Source organism: Onychomys torridus, chromosome 23, assembly GCF_903995425.1.
Source record: "Onychomys torridus chromosome 23, mOncTor1.1, whole genome shotgun sequence".
Lineage (NCBI taxonomy): Eukaryota > Metazoa > Chordata > Mammalia > Rodentia > Cricetidae > Onychomys > Onychomys torridus.
This window is the reverse complement of record NC_050465.1, coordinates 63,625,506-63,650,240: the sequence shown is the minus strand read 5'-3', so window position 1 is coordinate 63,650,240 and position 24,735 is coordinate 63,625,506. Positions and strand designations below refer to the sequence as shown.

At 44.8% G+C, this 24,735-nt stretch overlaps 1 protein-coding gene across 1 annotated transcript in view; it reads left to right on the top strand.

Annotated features, from left to right (window-relative positions):
* The window catches only part of Serpine2 (serpin family E member 2), a 64,600-nt gene that overhangs the window by 35,150 nt on the left and 4,715 nt on the right, over positions 1-24,735 (top strand). Inside the window, exons 2-7 of the mRNA XM_036173234.1 lie at positions 200-480; positions 4,415-4,642; positions 10,871-11,068; positions 19,610-19,808; positions 21,067-21,167; positions 24,427-24,513. Coding sequence (XP_036029127.1) covers positions 222-480; positions 4,415-4,642; positions 10,871-11,068; positions 19,610-19,808; positions 21,067-21,167; positions 24,427-24,513 — 1,072 coding nt within the window. The 5' untranslated portion in view covers positions 200-221. The remainder of the gene's footprint in view (positions 1-199; positions 481-4,414; positions 4,643-10,870; positions 11,069-19,609; positions 19,809-21,066; positions 21,168-24,426; positions 24,514-24,735) is intronic.

Genomic DNA, 24,735 nt, shown 5'->3' with positions numbered 1-24,735 from the left:
ATGTACTAAGGACCTAGCAGATGGAAGTTTATGGCTTTCCAGCCCTGTTTGTCTAAACCCCATGCATTTGAGACTAACTTAGCACAGGATTCAGTTATCATGGACACAAGAAATCGAACCGTGTTGAGTTCAGAGTATTTGTTCCATTGTGTTCACAAAGGAGTGATGTATTTCTATCTGGTTTTTCTTTTCTTTTTAGGCTATCCTTGTTGGAAGGAACCATGAATTGGCATTTCCCCTTCTTCATCTGGACCACAGTGACGTTGTCTTCTGTGTACTCCCAGTTCAACTCTCTGTCTCTGGAGGAACTAGGCTCTGACACGGGGATCCAGGTTTTCAATCAGATCATCAAGTCCCGGCCTCATGAAAACATCGTCGTCTCCCCGCATGGGATTGCATCCATCTTGGGAATGTTGCAGCTGGGGGCTGACGGCAGGACGAAGAAGCAGCTCACCACGGTGATGAGATACAGTGTAAACGGTGCGTGTGCGCGCTCTCCCTCCATTAGTGAGGCCTTGCCGTCGGCCCCGCACATGAAGGGCTGTGGCTTGGTCTCTGCTTAATCTGAGAAGCTGGGCAGCTAAGAGAAGTCATACAGTGCCATCTAGAACATAGGGCCAGGGTCTTCTAAAGGAGAGATGACATCCTTCCCACAGTTCAGAACTGCACTTTTGGTTCTGTAGCTGTTGGGTTTGGTGTTCCCTCTGTCTACCCAGCACACTGTTTTCTCATAAGGGAACTCTTGTGTTGTAAGTAAGCATCCTTGTAAAACATGTCCATGTTAGAGACTGGAAGTATGGAAACTTTATGATGGTGGAGCTGCTCCATGTTGATGGGGTGATGTGAGTCTACATGATTGATAAAAGTACACAGAACTGCTGACACACACATGCACGCACATGCACCAAGCATATATGAAAAATGAGTCAAGTCAGAATAAGTTCTACAGACTATACCAATGACAGTTTCCCAAGATGGCCACCATGCCATTGGGGAAAACTGGGTGAGGGGCACAAGGGATGCCCCTTTGTTATTTTTGTTCTAATTTTTTAAAACTCATTGTTTTTTTGTGGGGGTAGTGTGTGTGAGTTCATGTGTATGTGTGGGTGGGTGCAGAAGTGTGTGGAGATTAGAAATGCATGTTGGCGTTTCCCTCCATCCTGCCCCTTACTTTTTAAGCCATAGTCTCTCACTGAAGGTCACCAATTATCAACAAGAGGAGCTGGCCAGTGAGCCCTGGGAATCCCCCTGTGTCTACTTCCCAAAGGCTAGGACTGTAGACATTCACGGCCACACTGGCAGGTGTTACATAGATGCTAAGGATCCAAACTCAGATTCTCGTGCTCATGTGGCAAGGACTTTACTGACTGAGCCACCATCTCCCCAGCCTGCCTTATCTGCTGATCAGAGGCCACTTAGAAGTGTGAAGTAAGAAGCTAAATGTCTTTTAAATAAATAAATGTCCGGCTGTGTCCAAACACTGGTCCTGGTAACTAACATGCTTGTATTCACAGCACTTAAGAAGTGAGACAGGGGGATCCAGCATTCAAGGCCAGTCTGGCTACATACCTACCTATCTCAAAGATATGAAATGAACCTGGAGATGTAGCTCAGTGCTGGGGGGGGGGGTGGGAGGGCGTGGCTTGCCTGACATGTACAAAGCCCAGTGTTTGATATTTAGTTCCACAAAAGAACAAACAAAACAAAACAAAATAACCACAAATACAGGTAAGGGGCGGTGAGAGGGGCTTGCTGTTATTGCAAGAAAGCTTGTTTTCATTTGCCGCTGTAGCCAGCCACAGGAACCCATGTCTGCAGGCAGTAGTTCCCTGTAGGTTAGATTTCCCTTTCCACAACCGTAGTGCTGGAGGGAACAGGACTGTTTCTGAGCTCTTCTTTGCTGTCATGCACACTGAGTGCGAACAAGTCATGTTTCATATTGAGGCGGCAGTCACCTCATTGGAAAGGGAGGGAGCTCTCACCACATTCTTCCCCCTCTCCTAGCCGTGAAATTCTAAAACTCTTGACTACACTGGTCCTGTTGGCGAGAGAGCTGGATTAGTGGTAGAAGAATGCTTTTCCTTGCCTCTAGCTGCTCCCACCTCCTTTGTGTATTCAGTGTGGCCCTCATAGGGGAAGGTCATCTGTTGGGAGCCCCATATGACCAATGCTATCCCCTGTTGACAGAGGGACAAACTTTGCTTGGTTTTGCAGTTTGCCCACTTATTAGATGTGAGGAAAGGAGAATTCTGAGGAAAGGCTGAATTCTTGGAACATACTCTTTTGTCTCTGGCTGGCAAGTTCAGGGTTGTTGGTGATTTCTACTACCTTCGTGAGTCACCGCTTAAATTTATGGCCATCCAGGCCCTGACAGCCAGCATAGTTCCAAAATAGTAACTGGGGTTGTATCTTGTTTTGTTTTTGGTTTGGTTTTAATGCTGATCCATGTGATTTTGAATCGGCATCTTCTTGATGTTGGCTACCAGTCTAACCCTACCTTTCCTCTCTTCAGAATTGGCAGCAGTCATGTGTGGAATGTGATGTCAGGGTCCATGATGTACTTACGTGTGCTGGAGGCCTTCTTGGGGGCTCCAACTCTGGCTTTGCTGTAGTGATGTTCACAGAGGAAGAGGAGAGATTGTTGGAGGAGGTGGAAGATGAGCCCTGACCTTTTCCCCAGGAAGTGTATTAGTTCCTTTTATTCATTGCTGGAACAAAATAGCATGGCAAAAGCCAAGGAAGGCAGGATTTATCTCAGTTCACCGTTTGGAGGGAAAATGATGACAGCTGGAGCTGGAGGCAGCTGGCCATGTTGTATCCCCAGTCAGAGAGAAAAGAGGAAGAAACCTGGTGCCCAAGTCACTTTCTCCTGTTTTGTGGTGTCTGCGACCCTAGCTCAAGAAATGGTACCTCCTGGGTGTAGGATGAGTCTAGCCACCTCAGTTAACCCAATAAGGAACTCCCTCACAGACGTGACCAGAGGTTTTTAATGTGATTTTTAGATCCTGTCACAGGTTGACTGTCCATGTCGAGGGAGCAGAGTCTGAAAGTGCCAGGGCTGGCATGTGGCCTTGGAGATGACTTTTGGCCTGCTGTTCTCCATACGATAGTTTCCCCATAGCATGGTGTCCAGGTGCCAGAGTTCTGACCATGATACAAAGCTCTCCTTGGATTGGGAGACGTCCTGGCCCCGGCATTCATGAAATCTGAGGAAGATGCATGTTCAGAATGACAAGTCAGCCCTCAAGTACCAATCACCTCTGAAAGGATGCTTTACGGACAATATAATTTTGAAAAGACCTCACGTGATTAGGGCAGTTCTGTAATTCCATTCCCTGTGGAAACCCATCTCCTCCTTATGACATATTATTTTTTCTTTTTTTCATGCCCCCAGACTAAATGGAGCATGAATGAATGGCTCATGTAAAATAAAGCTTATGTTGCCATAAAATTAATTTCTTTACTTTCCAAACTCAGTATCAAGTGAAAATCATAGTGTTCTGGTTGGCGGCACATGACAGTTTATAATAGTCTTCCTGATGCTTATTTTATTCATCTTCTCTTCTCCAAATAGGGGAGAAAAAAAAAACATTGTTAGATCCTAGGCAAGAAAGTCTGCATGAGGAAGCTTCCTGCCATCCATTTCTTCCATGGCTGCTAGTCCCAGAGCAGACCAGCATTCATGCTGACTACAAGAACATTGTAATATATTAGTACAAGGAGCAACTGTCTCCCAAGAACTTTTATGGTTTACCACTATCGATGCCTCCAGAGATAGAGACCCCTAACAAGGCAGACTTAGTCTCTTGTGACTCCTAGCTTGCTTGTTGTTCCTATGTGCTGTGGTACAAATGGAAAGGTTTTTTGAAGAGGTGTGTGTGTGTGTGTGTGTGTGTGTGTGTGTGTGTGTGTGTGTGTGTTCATGTCTACTTGCGTGGATGAATTTAAGACTACACATGTGCATCCATGTGAAGCTTAGAAGCTGGCATGGACTTTCTTCCCTGATTGCTCTTCACCTTAAATATTCAGGCAGGGTCTCTCACTTGATCCCAAAGCTCACCAAATTGGCTTGTGTAACCAGCCAGTTCTACTTAGGGATTCTCCTGTCTCCACCTCTTTCTGAGTGCTGGAACTGTGCCTGTCCAGCATTTATGTGGGTGCTGGGGATTTGAACACCTGTCCTTATGGGCTGTAGGACAAGCACTTGGTTTGCTGGGCCTTCTCCATGGAGCCTTGTTTTTTGAGCAGCATCTTGATTTGTAGCCACGGCTGACCTCAACTTAAACTCCTGATAGCCCTCTTAGCTTCTCAACTCCTGGGATTACAGATCTAAGCCACAATGCCCAACAAGAACTGTTGTAAATATGTAAATTATCGTAAAAAATATTGCCATGTTTTCTGATTTCTCCTTCAGGAGTTGGTAAAGTGCTGAAGAAAATCAACAAGGCCATTGTCTCCAAGAAGAATAAAGACATTGTGACCGTGGCCAATGCTGTGTTTGTCAAGAATGGCTTTAAAGTGGAAGTGCCCTTTGCAGCCAGGAACAAAGAGGTGTTTCAGTGTGAAGTACAGAACGTGGACTTCCAGGACCCAGTCGCTGCCTGCGATTCCATCAATTTTTGGGTTAAAAATGAAACCAGAGGTGAGTGGCCTTCCTGTTTCATGTAGATTCGCATTTTGTGAAAGAGCAGAGACTCAGAGGTTTGGCCTGTAGTCTTCAAGACCAGTTCTTGCTCCACCAAGAGCCACGTGGGCTTAGGCAGGATCTGACCAACCTCTTCACGATCTGTGGGCCAGGTATCAGTATGCCTGCCTTCCCCACTTCAGGCTGCCACTACTCACTATCCGGGGTTTTCCTCCTGCAGGATAGGCAGCAGGAAAGAACACAGCCCTCCCTCTCTTTCCTTTGCCAGCCATACCCTGCCCTCAGAGCCCTGACCCTTGAGTTTGGCGGGTTTCCTTGTTTGTCTTGCCTGGTTTTTTGCACCTACTGTTTTCTTGGCCTGGAACAGCCTTCTTAAGCTTTGGCTTTGTGTCTCCTGTGACCCCAGCCTCATCTGCCATTGCCAAGCTGTAGGTGTCCTCCACTGGCTTTGTATGGCTTGTGATTACACTGCTTTGAACCCCTCCATTATGGCATTTTCAACATTGCATAATGACTACTTGTTTCGATGTCCTTCTCATTAAATGGAGGAGTTTCCCAATGTTGGTGTTTCAAACCTGCTGACTTGTAAGCCGGAAGTCTCAGAGACATTCAGGAGGAGGTTAGGGCCTCCCACAACAAAACGAAGTCATTCTGGTTTCCTTTCTGTGGCTGTGATAAAAATAACCTGACAAAAAGCAATTTGGGGGAGAAAGGGTTTATTTTAGCTTACAATTCCAGATTACAGCCCATCATTGCGGGAAAGTCTGGCCAGAGTTTAAAGCAAGTAAACTCATATTACATCCACACTCACAAGCAGAGAGAAATAAATGCATGCATGCTCAGTACTCAGCTAGCTTTCTCTGCTCTCACACATTAAGGGACCACAAAACCAGGACATGATACTATTCACTTCCATGCTGGCTTTTCTGGCATCAGTTCAAGCTGTCAAGACAGTCCTTTGTTGAGTCATTTTTCCCAGGTGATTCTAGGATTAACAGTTTAACACTCAAGTTTAATACTCAACGGTGCTAAGACTGGAAATGTGCTCTTGGACTTCAATCATAAAAGAAGCAGGGACTCAATAGGGTAAACCCTGGCTTTGGGGACAAGCTTCTCAGAACCTAGTTCCTGGTGCACTTGAACTAGGATTACCAAGGGATGTGTTCAGAGTACAGTTCCTTGGCCCCAGAGTTGCTGAGAAAGACTTTCTGAGGGAGGGGCAGGCTACCTCCGGTCAGGCTCCATCACCCATCATCCTACTTACATTGGTGAAAATGTGATCATCTCAGAGGAGCTAACGAAGAGGGGGAAGGAAGATGTGCAGGAAGTGGAGGAGAGCTAGTAACTTTCTCAATTTCTCTGCAATCTGGAGTCCACTCCCTGGGCTGCTCTCAGAAGAATAATAGTGTGTATTCAGGGCTGGTTGTAGGATGCTGGATCCTGTACATCTGATGGTAGCAGATTGCAACAGCTACATGCAGAAATGGCTATTGGTCCTGATGCTGGCTATGTGACGTCATGTCATTGTATGCTCTGGCCTTCTTTACCCATAAAAAGACCCCTCCCTCTGTTAGTTTGTTCATTTGTTTATTGACAGTGCTCCTGATGGAGCGTAGGGCTTTACAACCATGTTAAACAAACCCTCAGCCAGTCAGCTGCATCCTTAGCCTTTAACTCCCTCCTTCTGGCTTGAAATTCATAGGTTTTATATATATAGTTAGTTAGTTAGTTAGTTAGTTAGTTAGATATAATAATATAGCTATATTATATATAATCATAGACATATCATAGAATAATATATCATAGGTAATAATATATATATATATATATATATATATATATATATGTTCCCATTGCATACATAAACAGATTTTTATTTAAAAAATTAAACAATAATATAAGGGAAAATAAAAGGAATTTATAGTTGTGGCTAAATAGCTATGTCAAGTGCGTGTGAATACATGATATATATATATATATATTTTGTCTTGAAATTTTTGCCAAATTTTCAGGATAAGTGTGAACTGGCAATTGTAGACTAAATCAGGTGCATTGTACCATGACACAAGGAACCACAGGCTGTCACCATTGCTGATGCAATTTAAAAAAAAAAAAAAAAGGCAAACCAGCAAGAGACTTTTTATGTATCTCTCAGTTATAATAACCCCAAATAGGCTGTTTCCTGAGCTTTTCTGCTACAATAACAAACAGACCTATCTTTCACTTCTAGTCCTTAACAATTATCATGACATAATTGAAAATCAGTGAGCCACACGGGGCTTAGTGAAGAGTGACTCCCAGCTCTTGGTTACGGCTGTCATCATTAACTGATGCAATTTTTAAAAATAGTGGTACAAATTTCTTGGTAAATTTCCAAACTTGTCTCAGAGCAAACCAAGTGTAAATATTTAAAAGTAGGAGCTGGAAAAGATGGCTCCGTGCTTAAGAGCACTCACTGCTCTTACAGAGGACCAGAGTTCATTTCCCAGCACCCGTGTTGGATGGCTTATAACTGCCTATGACTTCAGGTCGACAGGAATCCAACAACCGCAGGCTACCATGCATACCTTCACTCGTGTGCACACACCCATACAGAGATGCACACCTATAGATGTAGTTAAAAATAGTAAAAATAAATCTTATATTTTTTTTTAAGAGAGACATTCTCCATTGTGTAGGACACTGTTCTGAGCACCACAGAACATGTGGTATGCCTGGCCACTGCCAGCTCAACCAAAATATGCCCCCAGATCTCCAGAAAAGCAACCTCTGTCCCCAGACTGCTGAGCTCATCTAAGGAGATGCACTTCCTGCAGAGAGAGAGCTAGCACCAGGGTGCTTTGCTCACCTTGTGACAAGTCTGACTTGGAGGCCGCTGCAGCCTCAGCTTCTCCGTGCCACAAAGGCTTCTCTCATCCCCCCATCTCTCTCTCTCTCTCTCTCTCTTTCTCTCTCTCTCTCTCTCTCACACACACACACACACACACACACACACACACACATGCCCCATCCCATCCATGCATGTGACAGCCTGGAATGTTTCCCTGCCTGTCGCTGGCTATGTAGTTCCTGGTAACTTTTGTGCCACCACATGCGTGACGCAGAACCTGCAGGCTCCGTTCTTTCTCAGTCTGAATGTTTGTTCTGCCCCTTGTACACATCAGCTGTGTAACTTTGGCAAAATGTCTTCCCATTCCCCTCCTCCCTCTGAGCCCAGCCCCTGATTTGCAGAATGTTGATATATTAGTGATAATTGCCAGAATTGCCAACAAGGTTTCTGATGATGTGAGTGAAGGCATAAGCAGCACTGGGCACAGGGCCTGGCCCTTCACAAAGTGTGAGCTGTTTTCACAGCGGCTAGCTCCGTGGTTGTCAGCCTTCCTAATGCTGTGACCCTTCAATACAGTTCTTCATGTTGTGGTGACCCCAACCATAACATCATTTTCATTGCTACTTCATAACTGTAATTTTGCTACTGTTACGAATTGTAATATAAATATCAGTGTTTTCCAGTGGTCTTAGGTGACCCCTGTGAAAGAGTCACTGACCGCCCCACCCCCCCAACAGGTTGAGAACAGCCGAAAGTCCTGCTTGCCAGGGACCCTGTCTGCCATTTCAGATGTACCTTGCATTTGCTGCCATGGACTTGAGTGCTTTCACTTCTGTGTGTTGTTGGTTAAAATCGAAGCTTTAGGCTTTTCCAAATCCTTTTGGCATCTGCCTCTAATCCTCAGTTCTTTGTGGGAGGGACCCACTTGGTGTGTGCCAGGTAGTATCCCAAGATGGATGGAGGATGATAGTCCATCTTTATCTATGGCAACACCACCAGCAGGTCTCTCATGCTTATCGCTAACCTATCTTACTCCCACCTGTCTATCCATTTCCTACTGCTTTTTCTTTGCCATTTTCTTTTCATGTCACCTTGTCCTCCTAACACATACCCCCCCTCAAGGTGCGAGATATATATATATATATATATATATGATATGGCATTTTCGTGTTTGTTTTTACTTTTTTTCAAGATGAGGTATCATGTATCCCAGGTTGGTATTGAACTCATTATCCAGCAGAGGCTTGCCTTGAACTCTTGATTTCTTCCGCCTCTACTTCCTGAGTGCCAGGATTACAGGTATGCACTGTGATACTCACCACCCAGCCCTGAGTCATACTTTATCACTGCAAAATGAGCTAAGGTTTCTTCTGCTAATTGAGCCCTGACTACATTCTGAAAAAAGGAATGGTAAAATAAAATCCTTGTTGTGAGGCAGTGCGTGGTGTGGCTGGGGGAGGCAGGCTCATTCAACTTGGCTAGAATATAAAATACCATCATGGTGGCTGCTGGCACTAACCCTCAACTCTGGCAAGTGAAGGGCAAGGTGGGGATGAGGATCAAGGGGCATGGGTTATAAAAGAAAAGGATGGATTCAGTTGGGTAATGTTCCCTACAAGGGCAGAAACACATCCAAAGTACTGGGCATTAGCTTCAAGGAGTGCTGTTGGAGGATCCTGTTTGTGAGGCCTCTTTGCACTGACCTGAGTGATTGATGGCTATTTATAGCCTGTAGTTTTCTTCCAGGACCAGGCTTAGGTGGTGTGGATGCCCCCTTGTGGAAGTAAGAGTACTGAAGATGCCGAATGTCGGCTACCACAAACGTCCCTATGCTATTTTTGAGGAGTTTCAGAGGTTTTCATGGAGTATTAGGACTTTTCCTTCTTGAGTTTCCTTTTAAGAGACATGAAGATCTCTGCTTAAATTAGACCTCTGGCCTCCATGGGAACTGTTGATTTTACTGTTACCGTTTTAAGTATTATAGTTTGAATATATATTACGTGTTGCTATATATCTATGGATCAAAATCAAGCAAATTAAATTTTAATAGCTTTGAGTATAAGGAACCCTTTTTAATACACACACACCCCTACATTTTTGTTTCTTTGTTTGTTTGTCTTTTGGCCTTTCGAGACAGGGTTTCTCTGTGTAGCTCTGGCTATCCTGGAACTCGCTCTGTAGAGCAGGCTGGCCTCTAATTCATGGAGATGCACCTGTCTCTGCCTCCCAAGTCCTGGAATTAAAGGCATACACCACCACCACCACCACCACCACCTACCCTTAAACCTTCTAAGACCTAGCAAAAAGGAACCTGAGCAGCAAGCATGGGTGGCATTTAAAGGATTCCTCCAACACTCTGAAGTGAGAAGAGTCTGTTTGTTCCCTCACTACTAATGTGCACATCCTGGCATCCCAGCAAGAGAACACTTGCCTTCAAAGTCATTTCCTGTAGGCTAACCCCATTTCTTCTCCTCTCTGTGCTCTTGGAGCCTAGCTCAATGCCTAGCCCTTAAATGGGAGCACGATATTCAGTTTCAGTTCTTCCTGGGGTCATCAGGAGGCTTGTGATGACCAGGGATTGATTCCAAGCGTGTCTGAAGTCTTAGAAGAAATGAGTTTAGTGTGGATGTTTCACAAGGTGGAATGTTTACTTTGACGGGGACTGCATGAACCTGGTTGCTAAAAAGCAAAGAGAAGCAAAAACTGTTTATCTCATGAAGACCAAGGACCCTCATCAGCAACCACATGAGAGTTGTCAGTAGAAAACATCTAAAACGAGTCTTAATTAAATAATGGCAATGGGCAAGGGATTTAGCTCAGTGGTAGAGCGCTTGCCTAGCAAGCGCAAGGCCCTGGGTTCGATCCTCAGCTCAAAAAAATAATAATAATAATGGCTTATTCTAGATGCATAGACATTTTCTAAAACAAGGGCCTTACAGAACTAGTTGTGATTTCTTGAGCTGGTTTGGTAAACTCTTAACTAACCAGTAACAGTCTTCTCTAGTGATTTTAATTTGTTTTTCTTCTTTCCTTGAAATTTTTAAATTTGAGCAAGAAAAATGAGTATAAAAAGTGTGCCTTAGAAACCTAGCTGAGGGGCTGATGGTGTAGTTCAGCTGATAGAGTGCTTGCTTAGTTCAATTTCCAGTACCACATAAACTGGACATAGTGTCACACACAGAAATCTCACCATTTAGGAGGTGGAGGCATGGGAGTCAGAAGTTCAGTTAGTCTCAGCTACATAGAGAGTTTAGGCTGCATGAGACCAGAATGTTTTATTTAAGTCTTTTTTTTTTTTTTAATTTTTTTTCACTCTTGTCTCTGCAGCTAGCTGCCATTTGCCCTCAATGTGGCTTTCCACTGCTGATGTGTTCCCTTGTTCTTGGATTTCACAGGCATGATTGACAACCTGCTTTCTCCAAATCTGATCGATAGTGCCTTTACCAGACTGGTCCTCGTCAATGCTGTGTATTTCAAGGGTTTGTGGAAATCCAGGTTTCAACCCGAGAGCACAAAGAAACGGACCTTTGTGGCAGGTGATGGGAAACCCTACCAAGTGCCCATGCTGGCCCAGCTCTCCGTGTTCCGGTCTGGTGAGTGCGTGTTGGTTGAGGTCTATTCCAGAATGTGCTGGTAGCAGATTCAAGAGCACATCTTTGTTGGAGGAAAAAAGGCTGGGGGAGGTGACACACAGCTGGAATGCCAGTACTTCACAGAGTGGGCGAGGTTTCTGGGAGATAAGATTTCTTTCTTTCTTTCTTTTTTAATGTTCTTTGAGACAAGGTTTCTCTGTGTAGCCCTGCCTGCCCTGGAACTCACTCCGTAGACCAGGCTGGTCTCAGACTCACAGAAATCCTCCTGCGTCTGCCTCTCAAGTGCTGGGATTAAAGGCATGCACCACCACCACCCTGCAAGGCAAGATTTTGTAAAGCACAAAAGTCTTTGTACCATGCAAAAAAAAATTGTGCATTAACACGTCACGTGTGTAGGCTTCTGGGTTGAAAACATAGGATGAAAAGATAATTAACAAGACCAATATAAATGGACATTAAAGGGTTGGGGATTTAGCTCAGTGTTAGAGCACTTGCCTAGCAAGCACAAGGCCCTGGGTTCGGTCCTCAACTCTGGCAAAAAAAAAAAAAAAAAAAAAATGGACATTAAACTTACGAAGGAATCTATCAAGTTACCATTAACAAACATATATTACTAAATAAAAATTATATTTCTTCCTCTTGCATTACCAAAAATTAGGAAGGCTAATAAAACTCACTTGTGGCTACTGCATGGGGTGGGTAGGCTCCTTGAGCATTACTAGTGGTGGTACCTGTAACCTACAGGACTTTCTCTGTGTCATTATCCCAGCAGCCCCACTCCAGAGAACGTACTACCTGAAGAAAATCACACACTGGAAAATAGAAACCTGGTACACATCTCCATTCAGAGCCCTGGGTTCTGTATCTTTGGATTTAATCTACTTCTGTAGCTGGGGAGTTTCTCTCCAGCTCCCACCAAGCCCCAGCAGTCCTGAAGCCCACTTATAAAATAAACACACGACTCCAACTGTTTGGCCTAATGGCTCAGGCTTCTAGCTGTCTAGTTCTTATATCTTAAATTAACCCGTTTCTATAAATCTATTGCTTGCCACATGGCTTGTGGCTTATCAGTATCTTACATGTTGGTACTCAAGGCAGCGTCTCCTGACTCAACCTTCCTGTTCCCAGAATTCTCTTCTCTGCTTGTCCTGCCTATACTTCCTGCCTGGCTACTGGCCAATCAGCATTTTATTTATACAGAGTGATATCCACAGCATACCTCAGATGGAAAATATTTTTTTAAAAAAAGCTAACTGTATATTGAACATACACAGATATGTTTTCTTGTCATTGTCCCTGAACAATGTGATGGAGCAGCTATTCACGTTGCATTAAGTTTGATAAGTCACAGACGAGTTAACATATTCAGTGGGAGTTATATAGGTAGATGAGATGACCACGTTTAATATGAGGGATTTCAGCCTCCTGAACCCTGCGACTCCTGAGACATGACTGTGCCCTGGAACACAGGTGGTAATTAGATTGAGCTCTACATAAATAGAAAGATTATGCAGTGTGTATCAGATTTCAGAAGGCAGGCTATAGAACAGCAGATGCTGATGAACCATGCTTGCATAAATACTTTCTGTGCATTTGTACGGATATGTCTTGGCAAATGTTCAGGAAAATGTTCATTGTGGTGGAATCTCACATAGATTTCCTCATTTGAAACTGAATTTCCTGTGTATGGATGTGTGCGTGTTGGTGTGGTGTGTGTGTGTGTAGCTGTGCATACCTGTGGATGCCAGAAGAGGACACTGGGTCGGGGAGAGTCCCTGCTCTGTCACTATCCACTTCATCCTCTTAAGACAGGAGCTCTCACTGTGCCTGGAGCTAATGGCCAAAAAGCTCCACCCATCCTCCTGTTTCCAGGTTTTCCATGGTTGTTGGGGATTGGAACTTAGGTCCTCATGCTTGCTTGCAAGCTTTCTTCCTGTCTCTGCAGCCCTGAGCTTTCTTTGTTAGGAGCATGTATCATCAACCCTATAGATGAGGAAAAAGTTTCCCATGCACGCCGTCATTCCCACAGCTCAGATAACCATGACTGATTATTTTTTACATTTCACTTCATGGGAACATTCTTGATCCACCTTAAATCTCCTTTTCCTGTCCATATGACAGGCTTTCAAGTCTCCAATCTGTACTGGGCCCCCTGGATGCAAAATAATCCCCTTTTTTTCTTTTTTGTCTTCCCCTTTAAAAAAAAAAAAAAAAAAAAAAAAAAGAATGTATTTATTTATTTTTACTCTCTGTGTGTATGCCTGTATGCAGGAGCCCATAGAAGCCAGCAAAAGGCATCAGATACTCTGAAGCTGGAGTTATGGGTGGTGATGAGCCACTCAACATGGGTGCATACTAGGAACTTTGAACACTCGACCTCTACAAGGACAGTACACGCTCTGAACCACTGAGCCATCTCTCTAGCCCCTAAATACTGCCTTTCCATTCTCAGTCACTGTCACATCCAAACAAATGTCCGTGTCGCTGGCTGCCTGCTGGAGAAGTTAAGTCACGGCGCCTGAGTGTCACAGTCAGAACACTTCCCATCTTGTCGGCCATAGGTCAGGCTGCTAGGAACAAATTTTCCAAATTTACTAGTCAAGAAATGTTCATTGAGAAATATTATATGTTCGCAGCAGCACAGGAAGTTTGTCCCAAGTACCTGAACATAGTAACTGGCTCCTTTCTCCTGAAAGTCATTTCTGTGACCTTGACCTCCTCCTCTTGGGCTGTGCTGTTCGAGGACACCCTTGGACTGCTGGCAATACCCCCAGTGCATATCCAGACAGAAATGTCTTATTTCACGTGGCTCTTTGTACATTCTGCATTCTATTAAAAGATAAAACCGAAGATTATAATGCAAGGGTCCTTTAGATATTCATCTGGGAGATTCAGACATACAGTTTTTTCCTCCTCTGTCTGACAGCCCTGGCTGTCCTGGAACTCACTCTGTAGACCAGGCTGGCCTTGAACTCACAGAGATCCACCTGCCTCTGCCTCCCCATGTGCTGGGATTAAAGACATGTGCCATCACCACCCGGCTGATATTTTTTTATAGCAATGTAGCCTGCTCTTCTTGAGTATATAGTCTGTTCCCAGAGAGAAACACGTGAGGGCCTGTTCTGAGTTCAGAACTGATTTGTCCAAGAATATACTTGTGCGTTTTACCTCGGGTATACACAAATGCATCTTTTTGTGGTTCCCAGGATCAAACCCAGGGCCTTGGGCTGGCTAGACAAACACTATTGCTGAACTGCATCCTTGATATAAATGCGAGAGGAGATGGGGATGGGGGGGGTGGGGACACGGGAGAATGAATATCATCTTCCTTGATTCACTCACCCTCTCCTTTCCACCTCCTTCCACCCTGCCTGCAACTGAGGCTGCCTTTTACGGCTCCCCTGCTTCCTAGCATCCTATGGGAGTGACCAGTGTAGACATACCAGATGACTGGTGGAGGAGGAGAGAAGAGCTGGAGCATTAACTTCCTAGACTCTCCCCACAATGACATCAGGGCTGCAGCCTTCTTCCCTACAAAAGTCTCAGGTCCTTCCTCTGTGTTCTTCCTGTGCTTTATATAATGCCTTCATCAGGCTCTGCTTAGATGACCCAGCCTGATGGCACGTCTGTTTCCTGTCCACTGTGACTGCTGTACCGTGTGCAGGACAGAGCATCTAAGTGTTCTTGCCTCTATTCCATGTCTTTACAAGTCGGGACAGCAAGCAGCATGGGCTCATCCTTCTCTCCTTCCTTTCTGTGCCTGTCATTGGGTCTACCTGGAATCCCAGCTTGGAGTCTGGCTTCCTTCTGAAATGGGTGGTGTGAGAGTGTCGTACACTCCCTAGTTTTGTACTTTGCTCCCAGAGCAGCTTGTCAGGATAAGACCGGCTTACACCCATGGGCCTGTGAGGCGGGTCCAGCAGGCCGCAGTGGTTCCAAGCAGGCAGTCATTTTCACGACTGCAGACCTCTTAGCCTGGTGGCCATTTCTGCCCATCTCCTCACCCTCTGCCAAAGCTACCAGCCAGGACTCAAGAGGCTGATGTGCCCAAACCTGCATGACTCACAGGGTCTCCTGTTAGGTGTTTCTTGGGCCTCGGCCGAGTCTTGGTTCCCCTTGCTGAAACACTTCCATTCAGAGGATCTGCCTTCTTTACTTTTCTCCCAAGATATCATCGGCATCTCTGAGGAGACCCACTTGGCAATGTCAAGGTGAAAGGGTGGGAAGTTAAAAGAGGGAGGAGAATGCTTCTGACTTGCACCTCCTAACAAATAAGCCTTCAAGGATAGACTTCTATTTAGGAAGAGCTTTGAAGTGTTGTTTGGTGGACGGACATCCAGGCTCACTGCAAAGCCAGCTGCCACATATATAAAACAAAAAGAAAACATGCTCCTAGAATCCCGCTTCCTAGGATAAAAAAACCCTTTTAAGCTCTAGATATGTAATTTCTGACCTATAAATATGTAGTATGTCCTTGAAGCCCTTTGGCATGCATAGGATCACAATGCAATATTTATTCCACAATCTGTTTTATTCCTCAGCTGCTATAATCATGGACCTTTTCCCCCCCATCAATTTGTTAGAATTTACGAGACTGTTTTTAGGTGCACATTATTTCATAATATAAACTTGTGTAATATTTTCTGACTAGTCAGTTACTTTTTTCCTCTAATAAATAGCATGGCAGTGAGTGTTCTTGTGCGTAAATTTGTAAAGGCTTTTATCACTATTCCTAGAGGAAATTCACTTAAGTAGGAATTGCTGATCAAAGTCGTTATAAATGTTCATCTTAAACGCTTAAATTTATACTGTAGAGACCTTATCCTGGGGGAAAAAACACAATAAATAACCAGACTTCTCTGTATGTATATGTGTGCAGGTGTACCTGGGTCTGAGGGTATGTTCCTCAGTCACTCTTCACCTTATTTTTTGAGGCAGGGTCTCTCACAGGTACTCACAGATTCAACTAGGCTGGCAGCCACTGAACCTGTCTCTGCTTCCCCAGAACTAGAATTGAGTTTGCCACAATATCTGCATTTTTAGATGGATCCTGGGAATTGAACTCACGCCCTCATGCTTCTGTGGTGGGTTTTTGGTTTTGTTTTGTTTTTTTAACCAACTGAGATGCCTCCACAGTCCCAGGTCTCTGATGCCCTTTCTTCTCTGTTTCCAGCTCATATTTATCCAACAATATGACTTCCCCTTTGGCCATCTGCTAAGTTGTAGTTCCCAAGACTAGGTGTATTCTCGTTCCTTGCCTGCTATGCTCTCCCGGGACAGCACTTTATTGACTCACCTCATTGCTTAGGCCTCTCTCCTTCCCCATCAGCTGTGTTCAGGCCTGCTTTGGACTCTGCTCTGTGACGCAGACAACCGTACTCAGAGGATCTATCTGTTGTGTCATCAGAGGATCTATCTGTTGTGTCTAAACCCATTTCTCAGTTTCTGTCCAAGTGGGGTCAGGAAATTCACTCTGACTGGTAGTCAAAGGTCATTAACAGGGACAGCCATCTATAATGCTTTCCTGATAGTCTTTAAAATATTCTCCTGGACTTTACAGACCATAAAGCATGTGTAGCGTTTCAACGAGTTGTGTCCTTCCTTGTAGGACTTAACGTAGGGATCGGAGTGTTACAAGGGCTTCTCCAGAATAAAAGCTCTCACTCGAAATGGATCTTCTGAGAAAAGTCTCCAATCTTCACATTTTTCATACTTGACCCAACTAATTATATTCATCTAATAGAAAGGGCTTCCTTGTTTCTTTTCGGAATGAGGGAATTGCTTCATGTGTTATACACTGTAGAAATCGTCCTCACAGAGAGCATATGATGTACTTTGCAGATGCTAAGTTCTACTGAGATTAGGATATGGCACTTAAAGGGAAGATCTGTGGGACAGCCAGAAGCCCTGTGCCCTGACCCCAGCTCCCAAATACCCTTTCCTGTATGGTTTGTCCTAATGGGGAACTGTCACGTCCACTGCCACTGTGTGGTTCCCCACAGTAGGTCAACTCTGTGTCTAAACTGAGGCGTAACCAATTGTTCCAGAAGTAAGGCAGCCAGGCATCATCATGACTGCGCTCTGTAATCCCTGAATCTGATTGAGAGAGAAGTATCTTGTGCTTGAGGTCAGCCTGGAATCGATGGCATGATCTTGTTTCAAAACTTGGTCGGGCGCCACATCCATCAGTATGAAGCTTTCTGCTATGTGCCAAATTACACTGTGTGTTGTAGATGTACGTTGTCCTGATGAATTGTACTGGTCATTGACCGAGTGAGCTGTGGAATCCAGGATCTCTGACTCCAGCCCATGTTCCCAGTCTCACTTTTGTCCCCGGTAAAAAGGTGATGGGTTGCCCGGTGGTGGTGGTGCACGCCTTTAATCCCAGCACTGGGGAGGCAGAGGCAGGCGGATCTCTGTGAGTTCCAGGAAAGGCACAAAGCTACACAGAGAAACCCTGTTTCAAAAAAACCAAAAAACAAAAGCAAAAAGGGGGGATGGGTCAGCACCGTAATGCCTGCGACGGGAGAGGGAGCAGAGGTGTCCATCCATCTCCCCACTTCTCAAGCTCACCAGTACATCACGGGTCTGGACAGATGCAGCCTGCTGCTGGCTCTGGTCGACCAGTCCTGGGGTCAGATGCAGAGGGAGAAAAATATCAAACATCCAGCCGATACATAGACTACACAGAATGGCTAATGTGTGCTGGTTTTACTTGTCAGTAATGGCGTGTCCAGTCAAGGTTCGGGTAACCTGTGAGCCTGCTTACCTCCCCACCTCCCACACCCCAGTTCACAGTTCTCATCGTTCATAGCTTCAATCCTCCTTAGCTGGATTATACACACTGCTGTGGTAATTAATCTCTCCAAGTCTTTGTTTCCTATCCCGGAGCAATAATGTAGTAACTACTTCCCACACTTCACAGTTTCAAAAAAATTAGCTCCACCAGCGCTGGAGACTTGATGTTTACTTCAAGGATTAAAGGATTCATTAGGAAGTGTTGTTTTTTTGTTTTTTGCTTTTTTTCTTACTGTCTCATTGATTTTTCAGTTTCTACTGAGACCGTTTTATCACTCAGGTGAAAAGTAAAGGTGAAGAATACTAACTTTGATTCTTGGGTAGTCTCAACCCAGAACCCAGGCTGGTTTGTGCTCACAGCAATTCCAAGCTAAGTCAGGCCACACTGGATTCCTAAACTGTCCGGCAGCCTGGTGCAGCCTGTGGTTGGGGAGAACAAGAGAGTCCACTAATCCCTGGAAACGTCTATTATCCTGTGGTGTCAGAGTGCTCGTGACAGAACAAAGCTTGCTCTCTGTCTCTTGCTGTCCTCTCTTTGGCCTCCTGTCCTCCTTCCCTGGAGGTATGGCCTGTCCCAAGTTCCTCACCTCAGAAGCTATGATTGGCCAAGGTCATCTGCCAAGAAAGGTCCAGTGAAAATCACAGGAGCGGGGGCTAGAGAGATGGAAGAAAATCACAGGAGCTCGGTTCCTCTTTTCTCTTTCTTGTGTTGTACTCCATGGAGGAGGGCCCCATGGGCACCCTGCATACTACGACATATATTACCTTTTCTCACTTTGTCATCCCAGCAACCTTGTGGGGTTGGGGTCCATACTTTGATATCTCGATATTTCCATCTGTATAAAGGGGGGTGGGGAGACCATGTCACCTCATCAGGCTCACAGAGTTCATCTTTAAAGGTTTAATGTTCAATAAAAATTTTAGAAATCCACCCCCGCCCCCATGGATCTAGAAGTGCCAGCAGGGTCCTTTTGACGGCCCGGCTGTACTATATATGGCGTTGCTGTCGGGGTCTGGTCTCTGTTGCTGGGTTAGTTACTTTGCTTGTTGCTGTGAGAAAATGCCTGACCAAGGCAGCTAACGGAAGGTAGGGTTTATTTCAGCTCACAGTTTGAGGGTCTCGTCCATTGTGGTGGGAAGTTAATGGTGGCAGTGGTACGAGGCAGCTGGTCATCCTGCATCTGCACTTGGGAAACAGATGAAACCTGGTGCTCAGCTAGCTTGCTCCCTTTTTGCTTTAAAACACATAGCTATGAGAAATGATGGGTATGCTAATTGGCTTCACTATTGAAATGCTTTTGCTGCATCTTGCCTATACCATCATATTGTACACCTTAAACACAATGCAGGTGTTTTCTAAAACAAAGTAAAATGTTAAACAACCAAACAAAAACTCAAAAGTAGCTTTAATTTATTCTTTTATCCATATAAAGGTCGACCTCTTACAAAGCACTGTGTGGTGAGTTCCTAATGATCTACTTATATTCTATTCAGCGGAACTACAGTGAGTTTAGCGATGCCCAGAGGCATTCTGTCTAGACTGAAGACAGAGAATTCTGCACTGGAGAAGAAAGAAGTCATTGTCCTTATCTTTGTCCTTCTGAGGGAGAGCTATTTGTAGCAAAGGGAGCCTTGTGGACTGAATTGCTGTCATCCCCTGTGGCTTCCCTGGTGACTGCCAGCCACTTGTGCCCTGTCTAGAAGTCATCAGGCATACACTACATCTACCTCTGATTTCTTTAGGGTCTACCAGCACCCCCAATGGCTTATGGTACAACTTCATTGAGCTGCCCTACCACGGTGAAAGCATCAGCATGCTGATCGCCCTGCCAACTGAGAACTCCACCCCACTCGCTGCCATCATCCCTCACATCAGTACCAAGACCATCGATAGCTGGATGAACACTATGGTACCCAAGAGGATGCAGCTGGTCCTGCCCAAGTAAGTGTCCCTTCCCTTGAAAGAAAGGATGCGCTGCTCAAGCGGTAAGTGTCATATTGCATAGCAGAAACGGGGAGCTAAGAGTGTTTGTGGAAAGTGTGTTTGTGGGGACGGCAGGCTATGTTTTATGAACGCTTTCTCTGAGATCCTGCAGTGCCTGTTTGTGGTAGATAATGATGATACTCAAGGAAAGCAGGCAGCTGTGGCCTTAGAACCAATCCCGCGAGTGCAAATTCATGAATCTGTAACAATTTCTAAGGTATCTCTTTGCATTCAGAGTATTGAAAAACACACACATCTCTTCATTTAGTACGGGTGAGAACACAGTAGTCTAAGGAGCTTGGTGAGATAAGGAACACCTCTGGTCATTCAGGCATCAGCCAGAAGCTGGTAAAGCCCAAGGCCTGTGAGGCTGTGACCAGCTACGTTCTTTGCCTCAGTATTTAAGGCAGCTTTTCTTTTATACCCTCAAAGTAAATGATAAATGGAGTTTCTGATGTTAATGACTTCAGGCTAGCGCAAAAGCAGCCCCAATTCTTCTAATTCCTAACAATTCAAAGGACACTTTTTCCAGTGTGCAGAGGGAGTGATGGAATTTGTGTCCCTTGTGAATTCCCATTGTTACCAGCATACCACTCTCCAGAGTGTCTAGCCACACCTCAGTGGGGTAGATTATTCTAATAGCTTTTAATTCTCCAGCCACTGAGTTAAGTAGTCAAGAGTAGTACATTTACATGCATTAGGAGTCTTCCTCCCGAGGGGGCTGGAGTGGTGGCTCCCCGTTAAAAGTGCTCACTGCTCTTACAGGGCACCTGGATGTGGTCTCCAATAACCATGTAGTAGCACACAACCATCTATAACTCTACTTCCAGGGTATCTGGTGCCCTTTTCTGCCTCCTTTGGTACCATGTGTACATGTGGTATACATAAATGCATGCAAACAAAATACTTATACATCTAAGAGATAAAAATAAATACATCTTAAATGTTAATTGCATCCTAACCACTCTTATAGAAAGTCCCTGAATAACGTTTAACCAAGTATCTGATATGGAGTGCCTGCCCCACGTGGATGGTCATGGTCATTGTGAATGGGTAGAGGGTATTGCTCATTTAAATATTAGAGGTCAGGCTGCAGTTCAGAGTGGTGACAAGGTCTTCCTTAAAGAATCTGTTTGTAAATATGTGCTGATTTGGGTCACGTTTGAATCATTTATAGCATTTTAACTCTCCCCCATATTATTCTGTATTCCTGTAGGTTCACAGCTGTGGCACAGACAGATCTGAAGGAGCCACTGAAAGCCCTCGGCATTACTGAGATGTTTGAGCCATCAAAGGCAAACTTTGCAAAAATAACAAGTATGTCGAGTTTAAAACTTAAAACTTCAAGAAAGTGTTACGGGTCCTTATTTGCTCAAAAAGAAAAATCACGATCAGGAGTGTGTTGCCCTAAATCTGTGCAAGTTTTAATTTGATGCGCAGCCAAAGGATGCTGTTGACTGTAAACCTGTCAATCAGTATTCATCATTTACTCATGCATCTCACGTGAGGCCTGAGGGACCACGAGGATAAGGACTTCTGCATGTATTACCTGTTACCCAAAAACTTGTCGATGCTGGGACTTGAACCCAGGGCTGTGTGCTTGTTAGACATGTGCTCTACTGCTGAGTGAGATCTGTAACTCCAGAGTTTGCCTCTTAATTAGGACTTAGTTCTTTATTTTCTTTCTTTCTTTCTTTCTTTCTTTCTTTCTTTCTTTCTTTCTTTCTTTCTCTCTCTTTCTCTCTCTCTCTCTCTCTCTCTCTCTCTCTCTCCCTCCCTCCCTCCCTCTCTCTCTCTCTCTTTCTTTCTTTTTTTTTTTTTAGAGACAGGGTTTCTCTGTGTAGCTTTGATGCTGTCCTGGATCTCACTCTGTAGACCAGGCTGGCCTCGAACTCAGAAAGATCCTCCTGGCTCTGCCTCCCGAGCGCTGGGATTAAAGGCATGTGCCACCACCACCCGGCTTGTTCTTTATTTTCTAATACAAACTTTTCCCTTGGGTTTGAAAAAAGAAAAAAAAAACTAAAGATTTTTTAAACTCTCAAACATTTGTTTACTTCCATGGAGCAACTGTAGGCTTGCCTGTATCCAGAAATGTATTTGCCATGTCTGAAATAAGTAATTCAATATGCCTGATTAGGACTGCCATTCACCCAAGCAGCTATTAATAAGACTAGGATCATCTCCCCATATTTGCCATCCTCTGACTCTTCCTGGAGTTGTTTGAATGGTCAGGTCTTTTTCTTCTACATTTAGAACACTTTCCAAAGAAAAGCCATAGCTTGGACATGCAAAGTACTCCAGTGTCGATTTTAATCCTTGACTGGTAGAGAATTTGGTTTTATTGTCAGCCCCAGTTACAGGCTTAAGAATATCTGAGTATCTCTGATGAGGGAGAAGCCCTTCCCCACCTCATCTCCCCAACACATACACACACACACACACACACACACACACACACACACACACACACCTGTGCTTGAACTGTAGCTCCATTGATCTTCTCATTCCCTGTCATTCCTGGTCCCCAGCCCAGAACATTAGCATCACCTGGGACTGTGTTAGAAACGCTTATCTTGGGTCTGTTCCAGACCTCCTGAATCCCTTTATTTTAATGGGATCCTTTGGCCTAATAAAGTTTGAGCAGTACTTCTTGTTCAGATCACCTGTGAAAGTCTGAATACTAAACAGGACCACGGGCCCTGAATCTCCTTATGCTGTTCTCTTTAACCTTGTAGGTGACCTGAGCCACATAAACATGTACATAGTCACAATTAGCCATATTAGAGCTGAGTGTTTTTGCAGACAATGAAACACCCGGTGACTGCCCCCCATAAACACATACAGCCCTTTGCCCTCTTCATCCAGACCCATGTCCCAGCAGGCTCATGCTGACAGGAGCTGGTGTCCTCCTGGACAGTGTCACCCCCTGGGAATCATTTGTTGTTTGTGCTCTGGTGAGAAGGAAGTGAGGACCCTCATTGAAGGGTCCCCAAGACACACCTGCAGTTCTGGGCCTGGCCCTGCCCAGGAGTCCCCTCATACTACTGTGTTGGTGGATGAGTGGTTGGGGCTAGGAAAGCCAGCACATCCCTGCGCCTAACTAACCATGTGACTAGGGACAGATTTCTTAACCTGTGAGCCTCAGTTTCCCCATCTGAAGTCCTTTCTGGGATGGACAGTCTATATTTGGTTCGCCTCAGGGACAATTCCCTCCTGCTTCTCTGGGCTTAGATCATCCCGAATCAATGCCCACAGGCCAAAAGCTTCCATGGGAATCTTTTCTCTGCCTGTTAAGTTCTTTTTTGATAGATATTTCCTCTGATTATTCCCCAAGATTTTGCATTCATAACCCCATAGTTAGGCTTATCTTATCCTACTTTACCCTAAGCTTTTTCTTCTTTATATTCTTAACCCAATATTTCTATTTTCTACCTTCCTTAGTTTTTATAGATATGAGAGAGAGAGAGAGAGAGATATGAGAGAGAGAGAGAGAGAAAGAGAGAGAGAGAGAGAGAGAGAGAGAGAGAGAGAGAGAGAGAGAGAACACCTGTACAGAGAGAAATCTAACGTTGCAGCCTTGCGGTATTTCACCACCTACCTATACACCTGAGAATAAAATACCATTGCCTTCATTTTTCAATTCCTTATCGGCATGCATACACTCTCCATGCCGATGCCCCCTCAATCCTTTTGCCAAGTCCTAGGGTTATGTTTTTTTCTTTTTTGTCCCTTTCTTTTGTCTCTGTTCAGGCGCCATCTGTGGCAGACCAACCCCCACATTTATTTACCCCAGAGACTCTTGAGGAATGAGCGATAAGAGACTTAGTTAGGCCGGGTGGTGGTGGTGGTGGGACATGCCTTTAATCCCAGCACTCGGGAGGCAGAGCCAGGCGGATCTCTGTGAGTTCAAGGTCAGCCTGGTCTACAGAGTGAGTTCTAGGAAAGGCACAAAGCTACACAGAGAAACCCTTTGGTTTCAAAAAAAAAAAAAAAAAGAGAGAGAGAGAGAGATTTAGTTAGAAATAGAGAGGGAACACAGGACCAGCCCAGAATTTTATTCCAAAAGTCTGTTTATAACAATGCCAAGGGGTGGGGCAAAAGACCTCCCCCTGCTAGTTACAGTCAAGTGTATACCCTTACAAACACCTGGTACCCAGGACTGTGGTCCAATCAACCTCTTTTGCAGTCCTGCTGGGTACAGCCACTAGGAAACCTAGTGGGCTACAACAAATTGGACAATACCATTGTCTTTCTTCTTCTGGAAAAATGGCATCTTTACAAATCTCCATCCTTTTCATTTTTTAAAATTAATAGTGACCTGAGTTGAAATGATTAGAGACGTTAAAACATTTGGGGTCTGGGAATCCCTCCCAGAAGTAACAGTTACAAATCATTTAGCAGAAATTGAAAGCCACCGCAAGTGACAGCCACCTCCAGCCCTCAGTCTGTAGGATGGTCAGAGGTTACTTCGGACCTTTTTGAAAAACTGGAAGTTGCCGTGGCTTTGAGGTTACTCCTGACACTGTAGATGGCATGCTCATCGAGCAAGTGCTGATTCTGTGTTTTCTGGGAACAGGGTCAGAAAGCCTTCATGTCTCTCACATCTTGCAAAAAGCAAAAATTGAAGTCAGTGAAGATGGAACCAAAGCTTCGGCAGCAACAAGTAAGTGCTGGGTCACGTGGCCAGGCCACTTCCCGTGGGAAAGCAGACACGCGCCACTTCACCCTTCAGCTTAGCAAATTTCTAGGGAGACTTGTTGCCAGCTGAGCCCTGGGGAGGTAGGAAGGAGAGACTGACCCTTGAGACAGCAGTGGGTGTAGGTACATGATGAAGTGTTTCATGATGGTGATGATGATGATGATGATGATGATGATGATGATGATG